This window comes from Syzygium oleosum, unplaced genomic scaffold (genome assembly GCF_021117445.2).
Source record: "Syzygium oleosum isolate NSW1041296 unplaced genomic scaffold, Sole_v2.1 Sole_v2.09, whole genome shotgun sequence".
Taxonomy (NCBI): Eukaryota; Viridiplantae; Streptophyta; class Magnoliopsida; order Myrtales; family Myrtaceae; genus Syzygium; species Syzygium oleosum.
This window is the reverse complement of record NW_026607493.1, coordinates 938,883-951,124: the sequence shown is the minus strand read 5'-3', so window position 1 is coordinate 951,124 and position 12,242 is coordinate 938,883. Positions and strand designations below refer to the sequence as shown.

Below are 12,242 nucleotides of genomic sequence, written 5' to 3'. Positions count from 1 at the left end.
CCAATGGCAAGACCAGGGATGCGAGGGAGCATCGAGTCACTGCCCGAATATTCTGGAAGTGGACAAAGGAGTTCTTTCACAGATGATTACGATAATAGCTCTAGAGACCGAATCTCTAGTCACAGCCAGCTAAATCATTGCGAAAGACTAGTGAGTGACCTTCTGTTGCTCGCCATCGCTTTAGTCTGCAATAAGCCATCAGCATGGATATCGAGTAAGTAGAGTTCGCAGCGTAGAATATTTGCTCTGGAGCGGTATTTGTTCCTAAATCTAAAGTTTTCTCTAATTACATCGCAACCGAATGATCTTTTTGGACCAACGATAGTTGGATGATAGTTTCCATAGTGCGCATAAGAGTAAGGATACACCGGCATACTTTGGCGGGTTATGTCACGATTTATGCTAAAGTATATCGAAATAGCTTAAATGTTAGGTTGTGATGCGAGTCTTTAGGCTTTATTTCATCATCCACGAAAATGTTTGGACATAAATTGTTATCGATAATGAAAATATTTTTCATTAACTAGTTATTGCAAGCAATACATGTGATCATTTTTAGGAAAATATTTTTTCAATTCATTTTTCGCAAAACAAACGGAGCCTTGCCGTTCAAAACTTTTGGACCGGCCTTTCTAACAATTTATATCATCTAGTGCGGACTCGATGATATTGTCTCCAAATTATTAGGAGCTGACAAAAAGTAACGTCTTATTCAAAGGCTCAAATCCGAGACCCTCATTGATTTGATTAATATTGAAAAAAAAAATTAAGCTAATTGTCATCATCGCTGTGGGTCAAAAATATATTTGGAATGTTCTCCATGTTGTAATATTATACTATCCAATTGAGAAATGTGCATCTATATATTTAAAAAGTATTGGAGAATCAAAAGATCACAAAGCACAAAGTTCATCTCTCAGCTTTGCAACTTGCCATGAAGCATGGAAAGAAATAATAATACCAAAAAAAAAGGAGGCAAAAGCCAAAGCATTCTTAAGCATATACTTTCCTCATCCTGTCACTACTAAAGGGGGGAGGGACCAATTTGGGTTACTGATTATGTTCCCCACGTGTCGACACCCCATTTCATCCCTCCATTATTGAACTTTGATGGCCCATGAAAACTCGGTTTTTCAAGGAATATTAAAACAAAAATGACATTAAATAATATCTTTTCTTTTCGAGAAAAGGAAAAAGAAGTCGAAACGAATACGCTCTCTCATAACTTGAAAATTGGAATGATATCGAGAGAGAATCTCTAACAAATCCATGTGTACTTTGGAGAATGTGTTTTACATGATTTTAAGATTAGAAGTGGTCACGCTGATATATCACCACATAACTTGCGTCGAAACGAATACGCTCTCTCATATCTTCTCTCTTGTGTCAAGAAAAAGAAAACCATTCTTTGAGCTTACCAAAAATAAAAAAATAGAGATCCTAATTTGATTTGTTAATGCCAGATAATTTACCCTTTTATTAGGATGATATCGGATGGAGTTAGGGCTCCCCGAAAATGGCTGTTTTATTTTTGTTGGATTTAGCGGCCAGGTGCTGTCCGATCCAGTCTTGGCGCTCCTCGACCGGTCTTTCTCTGCGACGATCTCCTGGCTGTGTTTGGGGAGCATTCGATACTTTCCTAAAGTTTATTCTTTCCCATTTTGGCTTGGAATTGTGGATGCGCTGGGGTCACGTATTCTTGAGAGATCTGAATGGCATCGATTCTAGTTGATCTTTGGTCATTTTCGCTTTGACTGATCAGGAATTTTGACTATGAATATTCACCACACCTTGTGTGTAGTGCGCACGTATGCATAGCGTCTGAAGCACGCTGATTTTCAGTTTGTGGTCAAGTAGGAACATGACTGTTGAAATGCGAACTAAGCTAGGACTTCAGAATAAGTTCCATGTATATGGTGTATAATGTAAATGGCACTTGTTGCAACTATTGCCCATAAACGATCTCACGATTTGGACCACGACGCGAATCGAACCGAGGCTATAACTTTTGCGGACTGATGAGTATTGATTCTTGGGATATTTTCCTCTTGTTGAAATGCAAAAGTGTCAAGATAGAGATCCGGATTTGAAAAACTATGTCCGGGAAATCCAGGTTTCCCGGCAATTCAACATGACCGAGCTAAAAGGAAAAGCCAGTGCTACATGTAACTGACAGTTTATTCCATTACGACTTCGGGAGATTGAAACATGTCGTGACGCGTACACGATTGACTTTAGGGATGAATAGGGATGAGCCGAGGAGGGGTCTCAGGAGGGATTTGATGCTGCCATTTGCCTCGGTTTGGAGGTGGAGGTGGGCTTGGCATGATTCTCGTTCCCTCAATCTCACCTCCTGTGATCATCAGATATCAATGATCAGATTACATCAATTAGACTCGCAAATTACACTCAGCTGAGAAAAAAGAAACGAATCATGCAATATACATGCCAGAGCCAAGAAAAAGTGAACATATTATCAAACTCGACCCCATGCGATCAAGTCTTTTAACTCGTTCAGCGGTTCGTAATCGAAAAAGGAAAGAACAAAGCAGATCGAGATCGAACGGAATGTCTCCTTCGATGATCACCTGCATGAAGCTGAGATGGGTGTGTGGCCAGAACCAGGGTCGTGACGACTGCCATCTTCAACAAGAGAAGGAAGCGGCTCATCGTGCTTCGCTTCGCTTCAAACTGCGAGTCTTCCCTTGCTTCCTTCGCCACTTATAAATGCAAAACGAGCCGGCCTCAGAAAAACATCGCCATCTTCATTGACTCAACATCAGCAAAGATCGTCAACAGCCCAAGATCTGAATTTCAACGCTTCACGCGCATTTCGATCCGTCCAAAACCTTCACCTACCTGGAAACATCATCGCCTTCATTGGCTCATCACGAGCAAGATTGTCAAACAGCCAATGATGTGGATTTCAACGGTTTCACACACATTTGGATCCGGGGTAACCTAACCAGAACCGTCCGTCGTTGTTTATTGTTTTTCTGACTTCCTAGATGACTAAACTACATTCGAATAGCGACACTTTGGTCGTGTCTCCTCTCATCATACGTGAATTTGATTAGTGGGCCTGGGATTTTGCGGCCTGAGCTTATCAAATGCTGAACAGAATGGAGTCATTTTGACAAATTTCATAGCCCAATTTTGTTTGGTTGTAGACCCGTTAAGGAGCCCAATGAAGCTAAGAAGCCCTCGAATGGGTCAAAGTGCAAGAAATGAATCTTTCACTGGTACTTATTTCCCATAAATGAAAAAACAGGGACCCCATTAATTTTTCATCTTTTGCACGGGATATTTGAGGCTCTATTGGGAGAGCTCCAGGGAAATGTAAAACCATTTCCTCCGAGATCTTTTACGGGCTAATTTCAAAAAAAAAAAAAGAAGACATCAACTTTACATTGAGTGATAATTTTCGTCCGAATTTTTTTTTTCTCAATAAAAAGCATCAATTTTTACTCGAGTTCCGAGGTCGTTGGTTTGAGGCCTAGTGCGACTACTTAAGTTTGCAGTATCCAAGGGGCATTTGAGGGTAAGAGTGGAATTTTAGTAAGTTTCTAAGGACAAGAAATACAACTGAAAAAAAATTCATTGATCCTTGGGAGGGCTTCAAGCTTTGCCAATGCTAGCTTTCATTCAAAGCGGTTGAAATTTTTTTTACCAAATGTCCCAACATTTATTCAAGGGATATTAGTGGCTCAAAACCTCTTCCCAAAGCTGGCCCAAACCCAACATTTATCTATTTCACATTTGTTTGGACTCCGCAGGAATCTCTCGATACTTCCATCTCTTTCCATAAATGTTTTCCGAGGCACAGATCTATGAGGATCCACGACCCTCGATTCAAATGCAATACTCTCCTTGAAGGTGGCTGTCAAAATCTGTAGCCACGACCGACGCACTGCCCATCCTTAAAACGAATGAAGTGACAAAGAAGTTTTTTTTTTCTTCCTACTTTGCCAATGAATTTGCATTTGAGCGATTACTTGCATGTTTGACTATCTAGATATATATATATTCAATGGTATTGTTAGAGTAATTAAATATTAAACAAAGCCTTCATCTAACAGCTTAAACTTTTAGAACAGTTGGTAGCGGTTTCATCAAAATCTCAAATTGTATCATAGTTAGGAGGTCCCGAATTCAAACTAATTAATATATCCACATTTAATACTAGGCAAATAAATCAAACTAGGCGTGACGGGGAGTGTTAGAGTAATTAAATGTTAAATCACGCCTTCATCAAACAACTTAAACTTTTAGAACAGTTAACAGCGACCTCATCAAAATCTCACAGATACGATGGGCTGTGAATAGGAATATTCAATCAATATTCAACCCCACATGAATAAGCGAATCGATTCCATAAGTTAATCTTAATATATTTATAACTCGCGAGATTTCGTAAGATCGCTATTAATCGTTCTGAAAACTTAAATCTTTCGAAAGAAAGCGTGATTTCGATGTAAGTGGATGCCGCCTCGATATCATTTGCGGGGATGAGATGAAGTGCTCTTTCCGATTGGTGGGATATTTTTCTCGGTCTTTTTGGTGGCAACGCACGCAAAGCCCCGTCCAAACCAAACCAGTCGTTTAGTGCAAAAAAAACCAAACCATCCGTATCCGAGAATAGAACGTACGGGGAGTCGAGATCAAGTGGCTCGAAGTGCGCCACGTCGTCCATCGGGCCCACCAACCACCGCTTATCTATCCTCTTCCCGCCTTTTGTTTTCCGAGTTATCAAAAAATAGTTAGAATTTTACTCCTGCTTATGGTAAAATTCTTAGGCTTGTGTATGGTACGAAAACTTGTATGTGAAAGTCACGATAAAAATTGTATATAGTTACGATACTCTTGCGATTGAAGGATTGATTCACCGTTCGACAAATCGGTCCATCGTCGTACTCCACGCGTTATGCAGCATTTCGCTGTAACTTTAATTCAAGACATTGAATCCCAAAAGCTTTTAGCAAGTTTTACTTGAGCGGTTGAGATTTATTTATTTTATAATCCGGGTATGATCAATTTTCTTAAGGATAATTTTTTTTAGGGGCTGTAGAAAACTCCGAATTTGTATATTGTCCTTTTATTTTCTTTCAATTTCTTTCCATTAGGTTTTGAGCTTGATGATGTATATCGGCTTGCCTACTCCGAATAACATTTGGCCGAATTGCTTAGGGCGCTCGAATGATAACCATTCTGTTTCTGGAATAAATTTTTGGCCAAAAATAGATTTTTTTATTTCTATTATTTGGACGAGTTTCTGAACGGAAATATGCGCTTAATAATAACACAAAATTTCTTTTGAAGTAATAGAAATTTGTTTGATAACAATAAAAAATTTCTCCCTCTTACTCTCTTTTTCATTCATCAATGGGTGGCGGACGGTGGCGGGCGACAATCATATGCAGAGGGCGGCGGGAGACGAGGGTGAGCGATGATAAAAGATTTTATTTCTCTTTTTGTTCTAAAAACATAAAAGTAGAACATTTTTACTTATCATTTTTGTTTCAAACATATTTCTGGACTAAAAATTTGTTCTAAAAATAGAAAAATGAAATTGCGTTCAAACGGATTGCTCCAAACCTATTCCTTAGAACAGAAAAATAGAGAAACGGAATGGTTATTATACGTGCTCTTATATGCTAATCCCTATTATGGTAGTGGTTGATCAAGTGGTACAAGACTTATTTTTGAGTGATTTCGAGAGCTCTCGACCTTAGATTCTGTTGAGAAAACCTTCGAGAATTTTGATAACGATTTAACTTCTGTGAGACAGATCGGATTGACCTAATTCCAAAGCTAAAAGAACGAAGATTCATGGATCTACAACTTTTATGTTTTGAGTTTACTCAGAAAATCACTGTAGAGTTTTCGAAATTAAGAGGAAGTCGACGGTCGTGACTTCATCTTGTCGATGACTTCGACGAAATTGTAGTTCTGCGCTAGTTTGGGAAAATGGTCATAACTTCTTCGAGAGAGATCGGCTTGAACTGATTCCAAAGCCAAAAGAACGAAGAATCTTGGATCTACAACTTTTATGTTTTGAGTTTTCTCAGAAAATCACTGTAGAATCCATCGAGGTTAAAGGAAGTCGACGGTCGTGACTTCATCTTGTCGAGGACTTTGACGAAATTTCAGTTCTGCGCTAATTCGGGAAAATGGTCATAACTTCTTCGAGACAGATCGGATTGACCTGATTCCAAAGCCAAAAGAACGAAGACTCCTGGATCTACAACTTTTATGTTTTGAGTTTTCTCAGAAAATTACATCGAGGTTAAATGAAGTCGACGGTCGTGACTTCATCTTGTCGAGGACTTCGACAAAATTTCAGTTCTGCGCTATTTCGGGAAAATGGTCATAACTTCTTCGAGACAGATCGGATTGACCTAATTCTAAATCCAAAAGAACGAAGACTTCTGGATCTACAACTTTTATGTTTTGAGTTTACTCAGAAAATCACTGTAGAGTTTTCGACATTAAGAGGAAGTCGACGGTTGTGACTGGTTGGAGATGCAGAAAGAAGAAGTAACTGTCAACATAGTGGAGTCAAAGCAACCGCCAACGTAGTGTAGTCAAAAAAGAACCGCCAACGTAGTGGATTCAACGTAACTGTTGGAAACCACTAAAGAGCATACATGCGTATTTTGAGAGAACAGTTACTTGAAACTATGATTATGAGGAAGTTATCACTTGTGGACAAGATCGTGAGACAGTTATTTTGAAAGCAGAATCATGGCATCACATGGACATGAGACAAGATTGTTATCTTTCAATTCTCTTTACTTTCATGTACTGCACTTTATCTTTCCTTAGCTGTAGCTTTCCGATTCGTGTCGTCGATTAAATTCCGGCGTGTATCTCTATCCCGATTGTTGTGTCATCGATTAAATTCCGGCGTTACATCTTTGTGTACGTGTGCGACTGTATTTTCAAGCTTTGTCGTCGATTAAATTCCGGCACGATTTGTACATATAGTCGGTTCGAGTTCGGAGTAAAAGTTTGCCGTTTTCCTTGTCTCCCTGGATATTTCCTGTCCGGAGTCGCTATGGAACCCGGTCTCCTCACATTAAGAACCGAAGAACGACTTTCGATGAATTATATTTCGCCGCGGGAGCATTTTCTGGTGAAACAACGATAAAACTATCTCTTGCCATTGTGGTTTGATAGATGCGAGTGTTCTTTCCGTTTAGGTGACTATTGATGATTTAACACCATTGAAACTATCATTGGCACTAAGTGAAAGAACTTGTAAGATTGGATGGACCTTAAGAGTGAATTCCAACTTTGTTGGTGGCTATTTAGTTTGGAAGTGTTGAGAAAACCTCATAGTATATTTTGAAGATGACAAAACATCCATAGTTTATCCAGAATTTGATAAATGACTGAAGTATTTTGTTTCGGGAACTACTCATGAAGAGAAGTTCATATTAATCTTAACTATATTCGGACTCTCTCTAACGTTGTTTAAATATCGCGGCTAAAGCTTAAGACAGATACTTCATGGATGTCATCAACATTAATGCATAGATATCATCAGAGCAACAATGTATATATCAACAAAGTTTATATGTAGATATCATCAGACCATTTGATTTCTTTTAATTCTATGCTAAAGGTGAATATCATCAAATTAGGAAATCTACTTTTGGGTACACACACTCAGACACAAAACTTCATTACTTATATTGTCACAGTTGGTAATTTGGTTCAGATTTCCAATATAAAAAGCATCGAGTGATCTTCAATTTTAAAGATTGTTTTGCAACGAAATTCTTCAAACAAGACATCTCGAGAGGCATTGAAAGAGTGACTGTGTGATAGAGTGAACTATCACAAACTAGAGTATCATCACTCACTTGTGTAACCTCTTATTGATTGACTGGTGAAATCCAATTGTTAGCATGAGAGAGTGGACTCTAAGCTTAACCACTATAAATTTTGTGTGCAATTTCTTTTATATCTCTACTCTTGTTCATTATTTTTAATAGAATTTTGTGCATTGGTGAATATCATCATATCATTGTAAATATTCAGATTCTGACTTCACTCGAACTCGATAATACTCAATTTGACCGTTTTACTTCCACATTAAATTGTCAAGAGTTACTTAAAATAATCTATCCAGCCCCCTCTATGTGATATTGCTAGTTACAATAGGAAGAGTGGACGTAGGCTTCTCGCAAGCCGAACCACTATAAATGTGCGTGGATCTACTTCTATCTCATTTTGCTTGCCATTTCATTTTATTTGATTAAAGCAACGCTAGCACGTAATTTCTGCTTATATCAAGTTTGTTTTTGCACATACAAACTTGCATCCACTCAATTCCATAAAAAAGTTTTCAAGTCTGTTAAATAATATATTCACCCCTCTAGGTTATATCATTGGTCACAACATATTCGAATCTTAGCTTACATTCAAAGGACGCTCAAGTCGGGGCAAGCCTTTGACTGTTATTTTGCACTTGTGCTTTTGTAGGACAATTGCGATACACTCACCAAACGGAACGTGCTGATATATTTATAACCAAATTCGTACCAATTTGACAAATTTTAGGACTTGATCGGACTAATTTGACAAATTTTAGGATATGATTACACATTTTAAAAATTTTAAAATTCAACTGCACTTTTACGATAAATTTTAGGATTTCCAATACACTTATTCATGTATATTTATAACCAACTTCGAGCTTTCTATGGTCATCAAGAGATGAATCTTGATTATAATTCATCGTAAACCACATATATTTCAATTTAATTTTCATGTGATATATGGTTATATAACGACTGCTAATTACCTTTTTTGGAGAAACAGTTAGTTTTGAGGATTGACCCCACCACCGGTTTGTCTTCTTCAACTTCAATTCAACTGTCATTCTCGCTCCGCTAAAACCGCGAGCTCAGATATCAGAAGACAACCACAAAGAGAAACCCAAGAGAGAGTACGGTCGCTGAATCTGTCTCCTTCTCCTTCTCCTCCGGAAGAGCCCCAATGCAGCATCACCTCCTCCAGCTCCACCCTCACTCCAACCCCTGAAACATGGCCTCCTCCGTCGCCGTCTCTCACTTCTCCCTCTCCACCAACCCCGCTCTCCATCCGCCAAACCGCCGCTCCTTTCCGAGAGCTCCCAGGCAAGCTCTCTGTCTCTCTCTGTGTCTGTCTCTGTCTCTCAGTACGAATTATGTGTCCAATTCGTTGTTGTTGCAGGTCCATCAAGCTTCTCTGTCGCCTGGCTGCCGAGAGCTCCGATGGGTCCACCTCGACCGGCGATCTCCGTGTGGCATTCGCCGCTGGCGGCACCGGCGGCCACATACTCCCGGCCTTGGCGATCGCGGACGAGCTCAGGATCATGAAACCTGGGACCCGAGTCCTCTTCCTCGGCATGCCCAAGAGCATGGAGAGCACGGCGGTCGCGGCTGCGGGCTATGACTTCGCCTCCGTTCCCGCCGCTCCGCTGTACCGTCCGGTATTCTCTCCCCGCAACGTGTTTCTTCCTTACCGTTTGGTTAAGTCGTTGATTCGTAGTTATCGGATATTGGAAGGATTCGATCCTGATATTATCGTTGGTACCGGCGGATATGTCTCGTTTCCTGTTTGTCTGGCCGCGGTTTTGAAAGGGATTAAGCTTGTGATTCAAGAGCAGAACGCACTTCCCGGTTTGGCTAATTGGATCCTCGCACATTTTGCGGACGTTGTGTTTGTCGCGTTCAATTCGACGGTAGATTCCTTTCCGAAGCATAAGTGCGTGGTGTGCGGGAACCCGGTGAGGCTGGCCTTGAAGAGGAATGTTTCCAAGGTGGAGGCAAGGTTATATTTCTTCCCGAAAGTGGAGAGCGTGGGTGATTCGGGGGTGAAAGTGGTTTTGGTGCTCGGCGGCTCTTTGGGTGCTTATACTATTAACATCGCCTTGCTGAATTTGTATAACCAGATGCTGATGGAGAACGAGAACTTGTTCATCATATGGCAAACTGGGGTGGAGTCGTTTGACGAGATGGAAAGCCTCGTTAGAAATCATCCCCGCTTGTTGTTGCGGCCGTGAGTACTGTTAAATTTGATGGTTGACTAGTTAGCTATCTCTCTCATTATGGCATGGTCCGACTTAAGGCTGTCTAGTTTCTTTGTTGGGGGTAAAGTATGCATTGCTGAAGGAAGTCTCAAATTGAATCGACATGCTGTCATTCCTCCATGGGATAGAGGAATTAATCTGGCACTATTAGACTAACTATATGCACGATAGAAATATAAAAATGTGGATGGAATAGGACAATCAAGAAAGAGCCAACATTGAAGGTTTGCTATCATAAAGAGTTTTGAGGAAACATTATTACCTACTTATGCTGCAGTCAGCTTCAGAGAATGCCACTTTTATATGTTATGAACAAAATTACCACCTATCATCATATATTATATCATTGAGAAGAGAAGGTTTCAAGACTTTCGATAAGGGTGAACCCAAGTCTGTTCTGCCAATAATAAGCAGCTGTTGCATCATAGGCAAGTCATTTTTTCCTTAAGATTGCAGTAACTTCATTTTTCCGGACGGGATGGGTGTTATATTTGTCGTAGGCACCTCTGAGTCCTGTGAATATTCTCCTCATCATCTGGTCTGAGGGATAAAGTATGTCTACTATAGTGTATGCATTTTGTCTCATGGTGCCTGGCTTTTCTTGATGATACTTCTTTTATCTATTGATCTGACTTATTTGCGAAATTCAAGGTTCTTGCGCTCCATGGATATGGCATATGCAGCTTCCGACCTGATTGTCTCCAGAGCTGGTGCAATGACTTGTTCTGAAATTTTGGCAACTGGAAAACCTTCCATCCTGGTAGTACAAGAATTCTTTTGTTACCAGTTTATCCATCACTGTATGATCACTGCATATTGCTGTCATAGTTTATAATAGAATGACTACACAAAATAGAGTTTTTGCTCATTGGCTTTGCGAGTCCTCTTTCATTAGAAAACTTTAATGGGTGCATAAATCGGGAGAAAGTTGCTCGACATAAATCATCTTTCTGGATAATCTCTTATCTAAATTACCAGAGAAGAACTCAGCAAGATGTTGGAGAGCAATCATTATATCTGGAAAGTGTCATGAATGTCATCATTGCTAGCGAGGTCCATGGTTTTCATCCTTAGTATAATGTTAATTAAAATGCCATGGGAGGTCTCAAGTGATTTGGGTTCAGAACTAGTGCTAAGTAACTATTCATCTATAAATGGATGATTTGTTCTCTGATAGATGTAATTTATACTTTGGCATAAATGTAGATATTTGTGTTCTTTTTGTCTCCCATCGGATACTTCTTGTTCTTCTTCTTCCTTGTTTTGAGGGTTGGATAAAAGGTATGAGGACTTAGTGTTGAATTATTCTATAGTAGTAGTTTTCGTCAATCTATGCAATAATTTCTTTATTTAGCCATCAAGCACTTCATGCATGAAAATAACTAAATAATGTAGAGTAAGCAGCAATCTTGCTTGATGTCACATATTGCGTGAACGATACAACTACTAGTTGGATAGCAGTTAAGCAATCCTCTCATACAGAGATTGATGCTTTTGTATCTCTAAGCTGAAGTACCAGCGATCTCTCATTGGCTTTGTAGATCCCATCACCCAACGTTGACGAGGGACATCAGTTCAAAAACGCTTCTTTAATGGCAGATTTAGCAGGAACCAGGATCATAACTGAAGATGAACTTGATTCAGCCACCCTCAAAGTGGCAATTGAAGAGATGTTAGGTAAGATGCAACCGGACTAAGATAATTTTTGTGGACCTAAAATCAGCAGATGGAGTATAACCAAATTTTGTTTTGCCTCTTTTCAGGAGATGAAAAACAGTTGGCTGTGATGTCAGAGCGGGCTCTGAAAGCAGCAAAGCCTGAGGCTTCGGCAGAGATTTCAGAGCGCATACTCTCTCTGGTGAGCTCATCCCAAAGAACAGCGCATGAGGTTGAGCAAAGTTAGCAAAGGAAAACGAGTTGAATGTGCACTAAATTGGTCACAGCTCCGACTGTCATAGTCATTAATCGCCCAGTGCTTCACTGGTAAACATTCAGTGACTTGACTGTGTTAGCGTGGCGTTACAGCGACACTGATAGGGGAGCTTGTTCCATTGTTTTAGGTTTTGTTATCTGTCTTGGCCGAGCTAACATTCGGCACGGCCAAATTGCCTGATGATTGATGATGAAGAATGAAAGCAAAAGTCTCTCCTTTCTTGGGGTA

General features: G+C 39.9%; 1 protein-coding gene and 1 long non-coding RNA gene across 2 annotated transcripts; one reads left to right on the top strand and one right to left on the bottom strand.

The window, feature by feature from the left end:
- Window positions 1-1,892: 1,892 nt before the first annotated feature.
- On the bottom strand, window positions 1,893-2,971 carry LOC130139019 (uncharacterized). The gene is made up of 2 exons (XR_008817262.1): window positions 2,589-2,971; window positions 1,893-2,353 (listed from the first exon to the last, which is right to left on the bottom strand). It is a non-coding gene; the product is annotated as an uncharacterized LOC130139019 (long non-coding RNA).
- Window positions 2,972-8,892: 5,921 nt separating this feature from the next.
- Window positions 8,893-12,242, top strand: LOC115680351 (uncharacterized). Its single transcript, XM_030604152.2, has 5 exons — window positions 8,893-9,146; window positions 9,223-10,050; window positions 10,733-10,841; window positions 11,623-11,758; window positions 11,845-12,242. Exons 1-5 carry the CDS (start codon window positions 9,055-9,057, stop codon window positions 11,982-11,984), a joined length of 1,305 nt encoding a protein of 434 aa, XP_030460012.2. The 5' UTR covers window positions 8,893-9,054; the 3' UTR covers window positions 11,985-12,242.

What these genes read in the sequence shown, in the direction of transcription:
- LOC115680351 (XM_030604152.2), top strand. Translation starts at nt 9,055, where the DNA reads ATGGCCTCCTCCGTCGCCGTCTCTCACTTCTCCCTCTCCACCAACCCC. An exon ending in CCCCGCTTGTTGTTGCGGCC is followed by an intron (nt 10,051 to 10,732) that starts GTGAGTACTGTT and finishes GCGAAATTCAAG; the next exon opens with GTTCTTGCGCTCCATGGATA. An exon ending in GGCAATTGAAGAGATGTTAG is followed by an intron (nt 11,759 to 11,844) that starts GTAAGATGCAAC and finishes GCCTCTTTTCAG; the next exon opens with GAGATGAAAAACAGTTGGCT.